The 18,358-nt window shown below is 44.8% G+C and overlaps 1 protein-coding gene across 3 annotated transcripts in view; it reads left to right on the forward strand.

Annotated features, from left to right (window-relative positions):
- The window catches only part of LOC121705237 (RNA binding protein fox-1 homolog 3-like), a 459,068-nt gene extending 441,005 nt beyond the window's left edge, over nucleotides 1-18,063 (forward strand). For all 3 annotated transcript variants that reach the window (XM_042086105.1, XM_042086106.1, XM_042086104.1), the window contains 3 exons: nucleotides 4,203-4,267; nucleotides 12,899-12,977; nucleotides 17,506-18,063. In XM_042086105.1, the coding sequence (XP_041942039.1) occupies nucleotides 4,203-4,267; nucleotides 12,899-12,977; nucleotides 17,506-17,550 (189 nt within the window). In that variant the 3' untranslated portion in view covers nucleotides 17,551-18,063. The remainder of the gene's footprint in view (nucleotides 1-4,202; nucleotides 4,268-12,898; nucleotides 12,978-17,505) is intronic.
- The last annotated feature ends 295 nt before the right edge of the window (nucleotides 18,064-18,358 follow it).

An 18,358-nucleotide genomic window follows, 5' to 3' on the forward strand; every position in this document is an offset into this window, starting at 1 on the left:
TTAAAACATATATTTTTTTACATGTCTTTTGTCCAAGTGGCTGTAATGTAGCCGAGCGCTCATGGCGTATGAAAAGCGATTTCAAACCGCCTAAAACAACTTGTTTGTGAATGTCTGACAACTGCTGCAGCACATGCACGCACAAGGAAACCAGTAGGTGGAGAAACCAGAAGGCACACAACACCTGAACGATTTTAAGGCTATTTCGCATAGGCTACTCAATGGTGCTATTTCACACACATTATAGCGACCCCCACTCACCGGGGTTAGGTGGAAGGTGTTAATAGACGATTGGCGTAGCCTACAGTGGACTAGGGCTGTCAAAATTGCTCAAAAATGACGTTCGAATATCCCCTCTAAAATAAACACATGTATTGGAATATCTAGGCTATATGATTTGCGCATTATATCAGTGACGCGCATCATGTCATCTGTTTTTAACTTTTTGTAGGTATTGCTTGACAGGGGGCATCCCAAGCAGCTTTCAGCCATAAGGCATTTCCTAATTCACCCGACACTGATATTCAAAATGTTGAAACTATTTCGGCATAGCCTATAAGCAGTTTAATTAAATGTAATGTTAGTTGTAAACAAACAGGCTACTTGGTGAGGCTTGGCATCACAGATGCGCTCGTGCCTTAAATGGCAATACAAATCTTCACGATATAGGCCTATTAAGCCCTCCTTACACTGACAGACTTTGGAAAGATTTGCAAAGATTTGGAAAAGATTTGTGAAAGACTACAGTCTCAGACCCTCTCACATCTAAAGACAAGTAGTAGAGTTTTAAGTCACAGACTATGATTTTGCAATGACTAGGGATCTTACAGTGTCACTATTTACAAGACTGCAACTAGATTCCTTTAAATTATTACCCATCATGCAATAGATAAACAGGAACTGAAATGATAGCATACTAAACTCAAAGTCATATTTTCGTGTTTCTGGAGCATTGTTTCATGCGTGACATCCCTAACCGATATAGAGTTGTTCTGTCACGTGGAAGAGCCGACTAAATATGTATAAGAAATGACAAATATTATAAGAATAACAAATAATCATATAGGCTACAGCTGTCGCCTACTTTGCCCCTTCCTGTTTGGTGTTGGAGAGAGGTCACTATTGGTTTTTATAGTTCACGTCACTATTTGCATGAGCCACGACTAGAAAGACTTACGATAATATCAAACATGTTTGATATTGTCGTAACGACAAAACTAGGAAAGGACTGACTCCGACTGACGCGAGCGCGCCGCGATTCCAGCACAACTCCCATGATTTCTGTCCGACTTTGGAAATTTAGTCGCCGACTGTGAAAACAGACCAAAATGTAACAATGTACAATGTAAGGCCGCCATTAACTGACCGCCCGATTCATGTTGGCTGGGGGGCAGGGGGGGCCATCAGACATTTGTTCCCAAGGGTCTATGAATTGTTAATCCCTTAATTTGCCCTACTTTGGCAAATTTGGCCCTCCCCCCAACGAACGCAGCTTTCCACCTCTGAGACAGCTGAAAAGAAGTCTAGAGGACTCCTAACTCACTAAGACCTACTTACTGTAGGCTGCGCAAACCACAGGCCTTTTTTTTGGGCAAGCCTGCATTCGAGGCAGGCCTTCTGTTGAAGAAATTTATATAAATCCTGCGCTAACAGTAATCCTCCTACCCCCTGCTACCACAGCTGTGGATAGTGTGGCATGCTCACGCTTTATGTCTCCTTCTTGCAAACTAGGCCTATTGCCCAACCATTTACGTCTTCAAAAAATAACAACTTCCCAGATATGCCTTCATATCTTTGGGCTTCATTCAGCATTTTGTTCTTCCACTGGAAATGACTTTTCTACATTTGCTGCCTGCTGCATCCTTTCTGTTTGTATTGTTTAGAAAATGTTTGACGTCTTGAGTTAATGCATTAACCATTGTTTGCTGGTAACCAGCCACAAATAGCCTACAGATTCTTGCGTGCGTACATTCTCTATTCTCTCCAAAATGTGCCCGCTCTATAGGCTGGCCAAGTGTGTAATTCTGCGGCATAAAGCAGATGTATTTGTTTATTGTACAGAAAAATAAAAAGAACCTGTCAAGCAGTCAATTGACTACATTGCAGTCAATAAGTAGGGCAAATTACGAAACCAAAACGTGGGTCATAGTTGTCTAAGAATCTGCTGTGAGGCCAAACCCATGAACAAAGACGCATTGATATCTGCAATAGAGTTTTTTTTGGTGAAACAAGCTCACAGCCGAACGAGTCATAGCACTGAAGGGAGAGGCAACTGGCATGTGATCTCCCCACAGGCCAATGGATGTACAAGTTTTCTCCTGTGCCTACGATATTTAATCCAGTGTTTTGTCAAGTTGCAAAATGCTATTCGTTTTAACGAATTTTTATGATAGTATGAAGTACTTTTTTGTATAGGGTACTATCTTAATTGCTTTATACTCAATACTTGACCAATGGCTATTGCATTTGTCTATTGAAAGTGAGAATGTGGCATGTGATCTACTGTGTAGGCTTCATAAAATAAAATAAACAGATTGCTAATGGCCTACATGGGGTGCGTTTCCCATACAACTACGGAGGTTAGCTTTTTACTAACAGGATGCATCGTTCAACTAACCAACATGTAAGTTACGACTGTTTCCCAAAACTGTCGTACTTACATAGTACTGTAAGTTTGGACCATGATAGTTTCCAAACTTCAGTAGTCTGGACTAAGGTGGTTAATGACGTTTAGTAGCACGTGAACGGGCACCTGCTATGTGGCGCATTGCGTTAAGGCCGGCAGATGACAGCCGCCGTTGCACAGCAGTTATCAGTCCCCTGTCCAAGAGTTCGAATCTGGGTTAAGATTTTGACAACAATATTGACATCGTTGTTTACCTAAGTTTATCTTTTGTGCAGATCATATTATCAAAATCAGAATCCGCCTTCTTGGCTTGGTTTGCGTAAACTAACAAGGACCCCCCCCCCTTCCATGAAAATCAAAGGCTACATATTCTCAGCTGACTCGTCAAAAAGTGCGCACCACCTTATTATTATCTGCAGGTGTGTGACTTACTTACGTGCACATGGCTGCAAATTGACTTTTGTCATGAATGTATTTTTTGCCTTGGCCATTTTAAAATATGGATGTATGGTGGTTAGAAGTGTAAATATCAATTAGAAACCTACATATATTTATAATTATTAATTTGCAAACAAATAACTGGCGTCAGTGACGTCTTTGACATGAAGATCCCTGGAACTATGCTTCTACTAGCATTCTACCACAGGTCGAGAGGTGTAGTTGTAACTACACAACTTTACGATAGTGGTTGCGAACGTTCGTTGCTACTATGGTTTTGGGAAACACTAACGTAGTGTAACGATGCATGTATGTTCCAAATATGAATGTAATTCTGCGGCACAAAGCAGATGTATTTGTTTATTGTACAGAAAAATAAAAATGACATGTCAAGCAGTCAATTGACTACATTGCAGTCAAGAAGTAGGGCAAATTAATTTACGAAACCGAAATGTGGGTCATAGTTGTCTAAGCCTGTATAGGGTAGCCTGTTAAAAACGTCGCAGAAGCCTACCCAAGGCTACAGATTAATTCTGAACAGTTATTTCTCTACTGGCTCAATTATCACACCACTGTTGATTTGCGTAGTTGCGTTACCCCAACACTGACAATAATGTAGACAGCAAATTTCGATTTCGATTTTCGTTACCACCGTGTAGTCAAGCCTTAAGCCATACCCAAGTAGCCTAAATCGAGGTAAATCAAGCTTTTTCAGAAGGGGCGGCAGGCAGAGCTATGTACAGTGGCAGAGCGACGCACAGTGGCTGAAAGTGGTACTAAAGCTTCACGCAGCTTCACGCCTCGTAATGCGCGACTGAAGTGGCCATTTGAAAGCGATGCCCACTGTAAGTACCCCATGGCATTCGTGAGATATGGTGAAGGGTATGTGATGATGTGGGGCTATTTTAATGAAGAGCCCTCCCATCAGTCAAAGAGTGCCCCATGGAGCTTGGATATGTGTGTATGTACGTGTGTGTGTGTGTGTGTGTGTGTGTGTGTTGATGCTGGCATCAGTCTTCACTCTCTACCATATAAAACACACTCTGAGCCATATCTATGTGCTGATTATAATCTTATGTCTCCTCTCTGTGTGTGTTTTGTTTGTTTGTTTGTTTGTTGTGTGTGCACATGGGATCAGGGAGGCTATGCAGCATACAGATATGCCCAACCAGCTGCAACAGCTGCAGCAGCCTACAGTGACAGGTAAGTCTGCTGATTAACTCACAGCTCTCCCCTCAGTCAGGAGGTGGAACTACATCTCTGCTCTCAACTGTTTCACAGTCACCCACCTCACATTCAGAGCTACCTAATAGCCATAAGCTAGCCAGTGCTTCACAGTCACCTGCCTCACATTCAGAGCTAGCTATTAGCTAGTCAGTGCTTCACAGTCACCTGCCTCACATTCAGAGCTAGCTATTAGCTAGCCAGTGCTTCACAGTCATCTGCCTCACATTAAGAGCTAGCTATTAGCTATTAGCTAGCCATTGCTTCAGGCAGATGCACTGTAGATACTTCAGTGTTTAACTCATAACACACCTGTTGTTGTTTTTTTTTTTCATGATAAGATGCAGTAATTGTTTGGGCAATACATTTTTACATTTCACATTTTTAAATTCTGTAACTTTCTGTTGGAGCAGAAGTGTCTCTGTACCCTGCCTCAGAGCAGTATGTGCAGACACACACTCTGGTATTCTGTTTTAGCAGTAAGATACCGTGGACACACACACACTCTCTCTCTGGTTTTCTGCAGACACACACACACACACACACTCTAGTTGTCCACACACACACACACACACTCTGGTATTCCGTGGTGCTGTTGTTTGGCACTACTCTGCTCTGTGTTCACCTTCTGTCCTGCCTTGAGAGGGTATTAATTATACAGGCTGACCCAGAGCACACACACACACACACACACACACACACACACACACACACACACACACACACACACACACCACACACACATACAAAGGGTATTAATTATACAGGCTGACCCAGAGCACACACGGGGCAGCTGGGTCTCAAAGCCTTACAGCGGTTAAAGAACACACACACACACCACGCACACACACGCCAGGCCTGTGTGTGTATGTGTGGGGAGGGAGATTTATGCCAGTGATTGTGGGCCTGTGTCGGGCAGGCTGGTGATGGAAGGGGGGTTACGGGGGGGTTGCGGTCCTGCTGTAATGCAGGTAGATTGAGCGTGTCAGCACGATAAGGTCCAAGGCACTACACCACAGCCTGAAGCACTGAGATAATGCTAGATTTATCAGCAGCAGGTGCAGATGGAGATCACACACACACACAGGGGCGCCTGCAGGAATTAATGCTATGGTACGCACACCCATCACCCCCCCACCCCCCACAAAAAAATTTCACTCGTGAACAATATTTGTCCGTTTTAGGTCCGTGCATTGGTCAGCAAAAAAGTAGCCTAGATAGATAGATAGATAGATAGATAGATACTTTATTGATCCCCAGGGGAAATTCAAGGTCTCAGCAGCATACAGACAACACAAACACATTCTTTAACAGCAGAAAGAGTAATGAAAGTATATAATATAAAAACACAACTAAGCAATAAGGACAGTAGAAGATAAAGAATATGCTAAATATACTAAAATACAAATTATACTAACTAACACTTAATCTAAATCAATTCTAAAAACAGTATCCACATAGTGGTGATTAATCAATCAGAGGCGCTTGCCTCTGATTGATTAATCACCACTATGTGGATACTGTTTTTACATAGCATAACAACATCCACATGCAATAATACAACGACAATGTCTACAATGACTTATTAATTTGGACAACTTGATACAGCCCTATACAGGCTAAAGTTACCTTTAGTTTTGTTCTAGCGTAACGTGACGTCTGGCTTTAGTGCAGTCTAACGTTCTGACAAGCACACCAATTGCCTACCTTGTTCTTGCCCATCTGGAATAACTCCTAGCTTTGCTGCCTCCATCCTTTCTGTTTTCGTTGTTTAAAATTGTGATATCCATGATGAGTATTGAGTTCGTGAATTAGCTCAACATTGTGTGCTGATAACCATATATAGATAGCAGAGTAAAGGAAAACAACAAGTAGCCTATTGCGTGTCTGCGTGCGTATTCTCTCTCCTGCTCAAACAAAATGCGTGTACGTTAATTTTGATAACGTGTTCACTAACTTTACATAATAGAAAATGGTAAATAGCCTAATGGCATGCAGCTAAAGGGATACTGTGCATAGTTGGGAAGGTATGGTAGGCCAATTTGGTGTGAATACACACACACATAAGGGAAATTTTCTGTTCTTGAGTAGCTTGATGGTACGCACAGTGCGTATGGACGTACACCTGGAGACGCGCCTGCACACACACACATACTCATACACACAAACACACACACATACATACTCATACACACACACATACTCATACACACACACACACACACACGCTCTCTTACACACACACACACACACACACTCTCTCACACACTCATATACACACAGATGCAGACACTCTCTCTCTCTCACACACACACACATATACACAGATACAGACAGACACACCTACCCCCACACACAGACACACACACACAATACAGACACATACTAACACACAAACACACAGTTACACACACACTGACACTAACACACTACCTCTCTGTTAACACACACAGCACATCACAACTCAATACAAACAATCTTCTACCAGAGAGATGGACTCAAATGTTTGCCTGGGGAAATGTCTGGGTCAGATGTAGATGGAGTTCTGTGAAACACACACCCAGACACACACACTCACATACTGTACACGCACACACACACACACACACACACACACACAATCACATACTGTACACACACACATACACACAGACACACACACAGATAAAGATCAGTGGGCAGGTGAGACAACAGCCACTCCCCAGGGGTATATTTCATCAGGGATGTGTTTCAATCAGAACATATTTCAGAGTGACACTCCCCTCAGTTTCAGTCAGGACATATTTCAGTGTGACACCTCCCTTTAGCCTCACCCATAACTAATGGAGGCAGACCAAAGAGAGAGGGAGAGAGAGAGAGAGAGAGAGATGAGTTCAGGGGACATGAATAGGCTTTGTCTTGTCTTGCTCTGGTGTTAAATGTCCGCTGACTGTGTGTGCCTAGAGGTCAACCGTAGCTGCCCTACAGAACTAGAGACAAATGTGTGATAACACACAGTCCTTTATCAGAGCAGAGGCTCACACTCTCACACACACTCCTTTATCAGAGCAGAGGCTCACACTCTCACACACACTCCTTTATCAGAGCAGAGGCTCACACTCTCACACACACTCCTTTATCAGAGCAGAGGCTCACACTCTCACACACACTCCTTTATCAGAGCAGAGGCTCACACTCTCACAATAGTAGGCCACTTCACAGAGTCAGAGAGAAAGGACAGAGAGAGAGAAAGAGAGAGAAAGAAAGAGAGGACAGGACAGAGAGAGAGAAAGAAAGATAGAGGACAGGAATGGAATGAGAGGGGGAGAGAGAGAGAGGACAGGAACAGTGAGAGAGGAAGGATGAGAAAAGAGTGAGAGAAGAAGACAGGAACAGAGAGAGAGAGAGAGTGGAAGAGAGGACAGGAAGAGGATGGGAACAGAGAGGTGACTGCTTTCCTCCTCACACGGCCTTCTTCCTTTCTTCATCTGAGCTCCTCTCCTCCTCTCACGGCCTTATGTTCCTTTCTTCATCTGAGCTCCTCTCCTCCTCAAATGTTTTACCAGCTCCTCTCTTATTCTCTTTGTCCTCCTCTTTCCTCTCCTCCCATCTCCCTGTTATCTCATTTCACCTCTCCTTCCCTCTGATCTCTCCTCTCCTCACACTTCCTCTCCTCCCCTCTTCTCCTCCTCTCCTCTTCTCCTCTCCTTCCTTCCCTCTTCACCTCTCCTCCTCCTCTTCTCCCCTCTCCTCCTCTCTCCTCCCCTCTCCTCCTCTTTTCTCCTTCCTTCCCTCTTCACCTCTCCTCCTCTTCTCCTCTCCTCCTCTTCTCTCCTTCCTTCCCTCTTCACCTCTCCTCCTCTTCTCTCCTTCCTTCCCTCTTCACCTCTCCTCCTGTCCTCCTCTCTCCTCTTCTCTCCTTCCTTCCCTCTTCACCTCTCCTCCTCCTGTCCTCCTCTCTCCTCTTCTCTCCTTCCTTCCCTCTTCACCTCTCCTCCACCTCTGCTCCTCTCTCCTCTTCTCTCCTTCCTTCCCTCTTCACCTCTCCTCCTCCTCTTCTCCCCTCTCCTCCTGTCCTCCTCTCCTCCTATTCTCTCCTTCCTTCCCTCTTCACCTCTCCTCCTCTTCTCCTGTCCTCCCCTCTCCTCCTCTTCACCTCTCCTCCTCTTCTCTCCTTCCTTCCCTCTTCACCTCTCTCCTCCTCTCCTCCCCTCTCCTCCTCTTCTCTCCTTCCTTCCCTCTTCACCTCTCCTCCTCTTCTCCTGTCCTCCTCCTCTTCTCTCCTTCCTTCCCTCTTCACCTCTCTTCTCCCCTCTCCTCCTCTTCTCCTGTCCTCCTCTCTCCTCTTCTCTCCTTCCTTCCCTCTTCACCTCTCCTCCTCTTCTCTCCTTTCCCTCTTCACCTCTCTTCTCCCCTCTCCTCCTCTTCTCCTGTCCCTCTCTCCTCCTCTTCTCCTGTCCTCCCCTCTTCTCCTGTCCTCTCCTCTTCTCCTGTCCTCCTCTCCTCCTCTTCTCTCCTTCCTTCCCTCTTCTCCTTTTCTTCTCTTCTCCCTGGTTCCAGAGGCTCTTTAGTCTTATCAGGGATCCTTATCAGGGGGGCTCATTTTGCAAGTGTGTGTTTTAGAGAAAGTAAACAAACTAACAAACAAACTAACAAACAAAACTAAAAACAACGGCTGAGGAGAGAGGAGGGGGAGAGGAAGAATTAGTTCCATCCCACCAGCGGCCACACACACACACACACAGGTCTGAGAAGAAGAGAGAGAGAGAGAGATGGCTGCAGGGCTGGAGTTTTCCTACTGAGGGCTGCAGTGACAAGAGTCCGTTGTAGTGTGTGTGTTTTACCAGCTGTTACCAGTTTTACCAGTGTGTGTGTGTGTGTGCAGGTATAGTATAAGTATAAGTATGTATACTCTTTTGATCCCGTGAGGGAAATTTGGTCTCTGCATTTATCCCAATCTGTGAATTAGTGAAACACACTGCACACAGTGAACACACAGTGAGGTGAAGCACACACTAATCCCGGCGCAGTGAGCTGCCTGCAACAACAGCGGCGCTCGGGGAGCAGTGAGGGGTTAGGTGCCTTGCTCAAGGGCACTTCAGCCATGGCTTACTGGTCGGGGTTCGAACCGGCAACCCTCCTGTTACAAGTCTGAAGTGCTAACCAGTAGGCCACGGCTGCCCAAAAGGTATCATAAAGGTATGGATTTCCACAAAAATCCTTCACAATATGGGACTGGAGACTTCACACACACGATATGGGAGTGGAGAATTTATACTGTGCAATTATGCCAAGAATGTAATGTAACATTTGAGCACACATTTTAGCACACATATTCTACATCCCTATACAGAATATGCCTATACAGAATACACACACACACACACACACACGGCTATGCCCCCCTGCACGTGCACACCCACACACATAGGCACGCATGCACGCACACATACACATGCACATACACACACACACAGGCATACAAGGATGACAGCACACATACAAACACTAATCAAATACATGGCAAAGCAATGGAGACAGACAGACAGAGTGGAATCCTGATGAGCCAGACAAGGCACAAGGCTTTCCCTCGCCTAGCTCTGCAAACACACACAGACACATAAACATACACACACACACACACACACACGCACATAAACATACACACAGACACATAAACATACACACACACACACAGACACATAAACATACACACACACGCACATAAACATACACACACAGACGAACACATGAACATACACACACACACAGACACATAAACATACACACACACACACACACAGACACATAAACATACACACACACACACGCACATAAACATACACACACAGACACATGAACATGCACAGACACATAAACATACAGTACACACACACACAGACACATAAACATACACACACACACAGACACATAAACATACACACACACGCACAGAGACATGAACATAAACACACACACAGACACATGAACATGCACACACACACACACACACACAGACACATAAACACACACACAGACACATGAACATGCACACACACACACACAGACACATAAACACACACACAGACACATGAACATGCACACACACACACACACTTTCTTTCATTTCCTCACCTACTCCCTCTCTATCTCTCATTACCACAGGGAATTCTCTTTCACTCTTTCTCTCTTTTTTCAATCTTTATTCTCCTTCTCTCCTTTTAACTCTCCTTCTTTCCATCTTTTTCTCTGCTCTCTACATTTCTCTGTTTATGTCTTTGTGTCCCTGTGTGTGTGTGTGTGTGTGTGTGTGTGTGTGTGTCTGTCTGTCTAGCCTGTGCCACAATAAGTTTTTATCACAGACCTGTAAGAAAAATGCCCCAAACAGCAACAGGAGCAACAAATCACTTTCACACCCTCTTACCTTACCACTACACCTTTACTGGCACACACACACACACACACACACACACACACACACACACACACACACACACACATACACACACACACACTCACACACACAGACACAAACACACACACACACACACATGTACACACCCTCTTACCTTACCACTACACCTTTACTGGCACACACACACACACACACTCACACACACAGACACAAACACACACACACACACACATGTACACACCCTCTTACCTTACCACTACACCTTTAATGGCACACACACACACACATACATACTGTACGCACACATACACTCACACACACACACATCCTCTTACCTTACCACTACACCTTTAATGGCACACACACACACACACACACACACACACACACATACATATGCACACATACACTCACACACACACACATCCTCTTACCTTACCACTACACCTTTACTGGCACACACACACACACACACACACACATACACACACACCAGACACACTCATCTGTTTTCAGACATGTAATGTATTTCACTTCTCTCCATCTCTTCCTCTTCCACTCCTCTCTCCACCTATTCTGTCTCCATCTTTTTTCCTCTCGTTTTCAGTCTATCTCTCTATCCCTCCACTTCTCTGTTGTAACAGCATTCCTTTCCCTTCCTTCATCTCTCTCTGTTTCTCTCTCTCTCTGTCTCTCTGTCTCTCTCTCTCTCTCTCTCTCTCTCTCCTCTCTGTTGTAGAGTATATGCTACTGGGCTTGTCCAGGTGATATCACCTGCAGATATGAGCCTATTGGTGATAAGAATGCTTCATGTACATTCAGAGGTGCCGCTCCCACCACACATATCATGCCCACACACACACACACATGCACTGTGTGTAGGGCACCAGTGGGCAGACTGGGCACCAAAATGTAGTCAACAAATATGAGTATGAGTAATTATGAGCTTAACTACAAACGGCTTTTTTCTTCCCAGCATTTACAATGTCAAAATGCAGCATGTTACATGCACGGATGATGCTTTTTGGGTCCTCTCTCAATCTCTACCATGCAGCAGATCTAATTGGGACGTCATGCTAATTTGAACATCATGCTAATTTGAACGTTATTTGGACGTCATGCTAATTTGAACATCATGCTAATTTGAACGTTATTTGGACGTCATGCTAATCCATTTAACTGGGAGCGCACACATCCTTGAGCTCACACAAGAGACAGGATGGCAGGTTCCAGTTGCCTTGTCATTGTTGATAATTGATATGTCCTTTTTGATAGAAGAAACTTTTAAAGGAACTCATGAAGGCAACAAAGACGAGGCTGGAGAGAGGGCACTTTAAAGGGAAACCAGGCAACGTTTTCGTGTTAATTAATCATCTTCGTAAGTCGGTATATGGTTAAATGACTCATTACAGGGCGAATGAAGGCTCTCTCGCCCGCCCCTACTGCCTGTAGGAAGAATATTCCACTTGCAAGTTCGGTGCATCCTACCCGCCGACCGAAGCAGGATCAGTTTACAGCACAGAGGCAGGCTAACGAAACGCTAGAGATTGTTGCAAACGTGTGTATAATGGCAGAGCCGGCGAAGAAGCAGCGAAAACCCTTGACGGAAGACGCAAAGAAAAGGAAAAGAGCTTGAGACCGAGCGAGGGGGAGTTTCGTAGAGAAAAAGCATCAGGCTTGCCTGGTGTCCCTTTAACAGCGGCGGCATAGAGACTCAGTGCACCATTTACAGTATAAATTAGTAGTATTTATTAAGAAACACAAATACTTTTTTGTCATTGTTATTTTTGGGGGAGCACAAGCCAGTTCTGCTTAGGGCACCCACATGGCCAGCAGCAGCCTCTCTCTCCCTCCCTCTCAGCCTCTATCTCTCTCTCTCTCTCTCTCTGTCTGCAGCGGCCTTGTGTACACTGGCATGTGCAGTAATGTTCTCTATCTCTCTCTATCTATCTCTCTCTTTCTCTCTCTCTCTCTTTATTTCTCTCTCTCTCTCCCTCTCTATCTATCTCTCTCTCTCTCTGTCTCCGTCTGCAGCGGCCTTGTGTACACTGGCATGTGCAGTAATGTTCTCTATCTCTCTCTCTCTATCTATCTCTCTCTTTCTCTCTCTCTCTTTCTTTCTCTCTCTCTCTATCTCTCTCTCTCTCCGTCTGCAGTGGCCTTGTGTACACTGGCATGTGCAGTAATGTTCTCTCTCTCTCTCTCTCCTTCTGCAGCTATGGACGAGTCTATGCAACCGCGGACCCCTACCACCACACGCTGGGTCCTGCAGCCACCTACAGTGTGGGCACCATGGTGAGTCCCCCTCTAACCCTGTGACCTACGACCTTTCACCTCTGCTTCCATACAGCATCCATATTTATCAGCGGCCAGCCCCAGGGTCCAGACAAAGCTAAGCTAAGCGTTTCTGTGAAGCTAAAATCAATCTGCTAAAATACGCTCAAATCAGGGCTAAGCTACCTGTAAAGTCCGTAAGCTGCTATGTCATATTCAGAGCTAAACTACAATCAAATCCAAGGTACTCTCAGTCCAAACATACAATTTAAACTGTTTCACACTGAACTTACTTGGAATCTGTAGGCACAGCTATTCTCTAAGATCGCTATGTAGTGCTATATAGCCTGACGATCTGTGCTATTCTGGAAAACGTCTACTTTATCCAGATAATCTATACTGTTCTTTGAGTTTGCAGTGCTCCGCTATATTCAGCGCTAGCCAGACTCACTGCAAAAGCCTTTACTAAAGGTTTCTTCAGACTTTAGAGCTGAGATCCATGAAATCACATTCAACAGTAGGGCACTTTATTGACATGATATGCTGCCAAGGCAGCCCAGAGGAGGCGGCTGGTCTAGACTGCAAATTAGTAAACACGACAAACTGACAAACTGCCCACTGTATATGACCTCTACGCTAATATAAACTCTCCACTCAACGTTGAGCTCGCTGATATACACGACTTCTCCAGTAGACTTTGAGTTCATTCAGATGTGCAAAGGCCTGATCAAGTGTAATTTGAGCAGAACTTTCCTGGCACCAGTTGCTGACGAGGCTAACAGACGTCCCAGAGGTGTAAAAGTCCGGCTTTAGAAAGTAAACGCCCTACCATGTATTGTTTCTAACTGTGCATTTAACACAGGGGATTTCACTAATTAGCTCATCTACCTGGCTGAGGAGTTTTACGTATTAGATTCAGCTGATTTAGTGAATGGTTGGAGCGAATATCTGGGTATTTCCCAGCCTGTTGGCGCTAGTTGCTAATGAAGCTAACAGATCCCGTAGTCCCAGTCTGTTGTTGCTAGTTGCTAATGAGGCTAACAGACCCCGTAGTCCCAGTCTGTTGGCGCTAGTTGGTAATGAGGCTAACAGACCCCGTAGTCCCAGTCTGTTGGTGCTAGTTGCTGACGAAGCTAACAGACCCCGTAAGCTAACAGACCCCGTAGTCCCAGTCTGTTTGCGCTAGTTGCTAATGAAGCTAACAGACTCCGTAGTTCCAGTGTGTTGGCGCTAGTTGCTAATGAAGCTAACATACCCCGTAGTTCCAGTGTGTTGGTGCTAGTTGCTAATAAAGCTAACAGACCCCGTAGTCCCAGTCTGTTGGTGCTAGTTGCTGACGAGGCTAACAGACCCCGTAGTCCCAGTCTGTTGGCGCTAGTTGCTAATTAAGCTAACAGACCCCGTAGTCCCAGTCTGTTGTGAGAGGCCTGGAGGTGAAGAGTATTGTGCTGCCGTGTGCTGCCTTTGTCACGCTGCTGTAGGCCAGTTCACAGGTGTGCTGGAGTGCTGAAGGCCGATTCACAGGTGTGCTGTAGGCCGATTCAAAGGTGTGCTGTAGGCCGATTCACAGATCTGACTCAAATGTGGCTCTGATTCGACCCTGATCTGGCACTGTTCTGATGTTGGTCCAGGCCTGATCTGGCACTGTTCTGGCCCTGATCTGATGTTGGTCCTGGCCTGATTTCTCATGAGTCTGTCTGTCCCTGCTTCTTCTTACGCTAACGATGCTAACCAAGCTGAGCTGGTTATCCCAAGGTCTGGCCATCATCGCTGTGTGTTTGTGAGAAAGAGAGGAAGAGAGAGTGTGTTTGTGTGTGTGAGAGAGTGTATGTGTGTGTGTGTGTATGTGTTTTTGAGTGTGTGTCAACGATAGAGAGTGTGTATGTGTGTTTCAGTGTGTGTGAAATAGTGTGTGTGTGTGTGTGTGTGTTTTAATTAGTGTGAAAGATTTAGGGAGAGAGAGAGAGAGTGTGTGTGTGTGTGAGAGAGAGAGTGTATATGTGTATGTGTGTTTCAGTGTGTGTGAAGTAGTGTGTATGTGTGTGTTTGAATTAGTGTGAAAGATTTAGTGAGAGAGAGAGAGAGAGAGAGTGTGTATGTGTGTGTGTGTGTGTGTGTTCTGTTTGTCCACACGTGGGGCCATTTGCGAGTCACAGCTTCCGCAGCAAATGAACAGCGACAGTGTGTGTGTGTGTGACAATTGAAACAGTCCATTTCATTGCAGCGGTCTATTGAATTGTAATGTTCAATTCAATCGAAAGACTGTTCCTTCACCATCGTATTTGTTCTTTTGTGTGTGTTTGTGTTTGTGTGTGTGTGTGTGTGTGTGTGTGTGTGTGTGTGTTTGTGGGGGTGGGGGAATATGATGGTTAATGTTTGTTTTTAGCTAGCTTTTGCATCAAAACATCAAAGATGAAAAACAAACCTGAAATCCTAACCCTACCCTACAGAGGATCCTCTGGGTTTAGTTTTCTGTTGCCAATATTGCAAAGGATTTGTGTTAAGATCACCGGCTATAGATATGAGACAGAGAGATGGAGAAGGAAGAGGAGAGAGAGAGAGAGAGCCCCCTTGGCCCCCCTCTGCTCTATTGGTTGGACTCACACACACACACACACACACACACACACACACACACACACACACACACATACAGTACACACATACACACACTCGCACACCCACACGTGTGAGATTCAGAGAGGAAGACAAATGAGTGTTTTCCAGCGAGTCGACACGTGTGAGATTCGGGGTGGCAGTCATTTCCCCCGTGCAGCTGCTGGCTAAAAGCTTTCATTAATTAAGAGCATTCTTTCCTCCTCATTTGCCTAATTAAAACTGGGGCCTGTGTTGCGGAGAGTGCTGAACTTTCATTTGAATTATTATTATTATTATGCCTTCTTATTATTTCTTATTTATTTTTCACTTTAAAATGTTCCTCCTCCTCTGTCTGGTCTGCAGTGTGTCATGTCAGTCGATAGGAGTTTTGCAGAGGCTTTTGCAGAGGGGAAGAGTAAAGAGCGCCTAGTTATGTATTCCGCAGTATGTACAAAGACTGCTCCTGAAAGCGCACGTCTATTCTGTGCCTAAATACTTCCGCCTTGTAAAAGCAGGTGTTAATCCATCTGCGCCTAAATACTTCCGCCTTGTAAAAGCAGGTGTTAATCCAAATTGCAGTTCAATGCGACAATAAGAGAACCTTTCAAAGACAACAGAATCGCTATTTAGAGCACCAGTTTTTGTGGTGAAAGTATTTGTACTACCAAAAGCAACCTTAACTTCTGTTGGCCTTTCGAATGTCTTACTTTCACTTTCACGTCATTCACTTAAACTTTCCTACTTGCTAGATTTGACCAATCTTCCATAGCCTACGTGCACAAGTAGTTTGAGTAGAACTACTGATCTTCAGTATCTCCCTGCTTGTTTACATCTTATCATGTATGGTATTATTTCATGATCGCTAAACGTTTGATTCTTTTTAATGTTGTCATTAGTTAACTTCATTCAACTGCGCTTGTATGTAGGCGCTGCCATTCAGTTGTGGACATTCGTAAATTGCGTTTATGGGCGGATAAAGGCAGAGAAAGGCGCAGTTTACACTAAGGGTTGAACGATTGATAAATACGACGGAAACTTGGGTCTGACAGCGTTCGCAATCTGCGGTGTGTCCATGGCGCTGATAACGCTACGTTCGCAAATGTACGTAGTGTCAGAGTTAGCCCAGCTCACTTCTGATATTTGATCTGCTTATTCCAACTCAGGGCTTATTTGATAAGCGATCCCGTGGAGGTGTGCGCAAACCAAATCCCCCAGCCCCCAGAATAGATGTGTGTTTAGAGAAACCGTATTCCCCCGCACTTAGATTAGACTCCTGAGTGTGTTTAGAGAAACCATATTCACCACACCGGGGATACACTCCTGTGTGTGTTTGGAGAAAACAAATCCATCTGAAATCAGGGCCTTGGCCACAGACTCCGCTAAACAAACCACCACATCTGACACTTTATGGCAGATTAAAGGTGTGGTCACCACATCTGACACTTTATGGCAGATTAAAGGTGAGGTTAGCAACCTCTTTATGGCAGATTAAAGGTGTGATTAGCAACCTCTTTATGGCAGATAAAAGGTGTGGTCACCATAGCTGAGGCTTTACGACAGATTAAAGGAGTGGTCACCACATCTGACACTTTATGGCAGATTAAAGGTGTGGTCACCACATATATGACACTTTATGGCATATTAAAGGTGTGGTCAGTGATTGTACATGATTTAAAGCCCATTCTGGGATTCTTTAATGATGTTGCTCACTAGTTAGTGTCACAACAATAGTCAACAGCCTATCACACACACACACACAGGTATATATGTGTCATCTAGCACACATATGTGTGTATGTGTGTGTGTGTGGGTCCTGCAAAAAAGAGGAGGAGGAGGACAGGCTTTAGAAAACACAGGCCCCAGAGCCCTATTATCTTTATCTGATGCTGATTGGCTGGTTTATCTCTCCGCCTGATTCTGATTGGCTCCTTTTTCATCTTTAATGTTGCAGGCTAGCCTTTACCGAGGAGGGTGCAGCCGGTTTACGCCCTACTAGAGAGGGACAAGCAACAGCTCTCTCTCTCTCTCTCACACACACACACACACACACACACACACACACGCCAGCCTGCACCAAGGAGGGTGCAGCCACTTTGTGCTCTACTTGAGAGGGAGAACACACACACACGCACACACATTCACACACTCACAAAGATACGTACATACAATCTTGTTCTCCTGGGATGCTAAACTCAACTAAATGCTTCCTGGTCACCTAGACCAATCCAGCGTCTCCTGCAGAAAATAGCAAAGACTCAAAATGGCTTCATATCTACACACACACACACGCAAAACACACACACACACACACACACATTCTACACACAAGGTCTAATCTGGTGTACTTGTCTGATATCGCTACTTCTAATGTCGAATTTTCTGGAATCTGTTTGTGTATTTCTTCTGTATTTCGTTTGTCTCTCTGAAATGTTTGTGTGCGTGTGTGTGTGTGTGTGTTGCGTATGTATATGGGCTGAAGTGGTCAGAGGTGGGAGATTTATGAGTGTGATGCCAGCTGATTTATGAAGTGTGTGTGTGTGTGTGTGTGGGGGGGGGGGGGGGGGGCATTAAAGGGTGGTGCAGCAGCGGAAATTGAAAAAAGTACCAGGGAAGAGAACACACTCGTGTTCAAGAAGAGAAGTGAGTGCTGGTCGTTTTCTTTATTTGAACTGTGTTTTTCTCTTGCATTACTGATTTAGGGGGATGAGTACATTTGGTTTGCGTTCTGACTCAGAGCAGCCAGTGTGTACATTATGAAGATATGCATTGGTGTGTTATGTTAAGGATGCTGTGCAGTTAACTCA

This window comes from Alosa sapidissima, chromosome 3 (assembly GCF_018492685.1).
Source record: "Alosa sapidissima isolate fAloSap1 chromosome 3, fAloSap1.pri, whole genome shotgun sequence".
Classification (NCBI taxonomy): Eukaryota; Metazoa; Chordata; class Actinopteri; order Clupeiformes; family Clupeidae; genus Alosa; species Alosa sapidissima.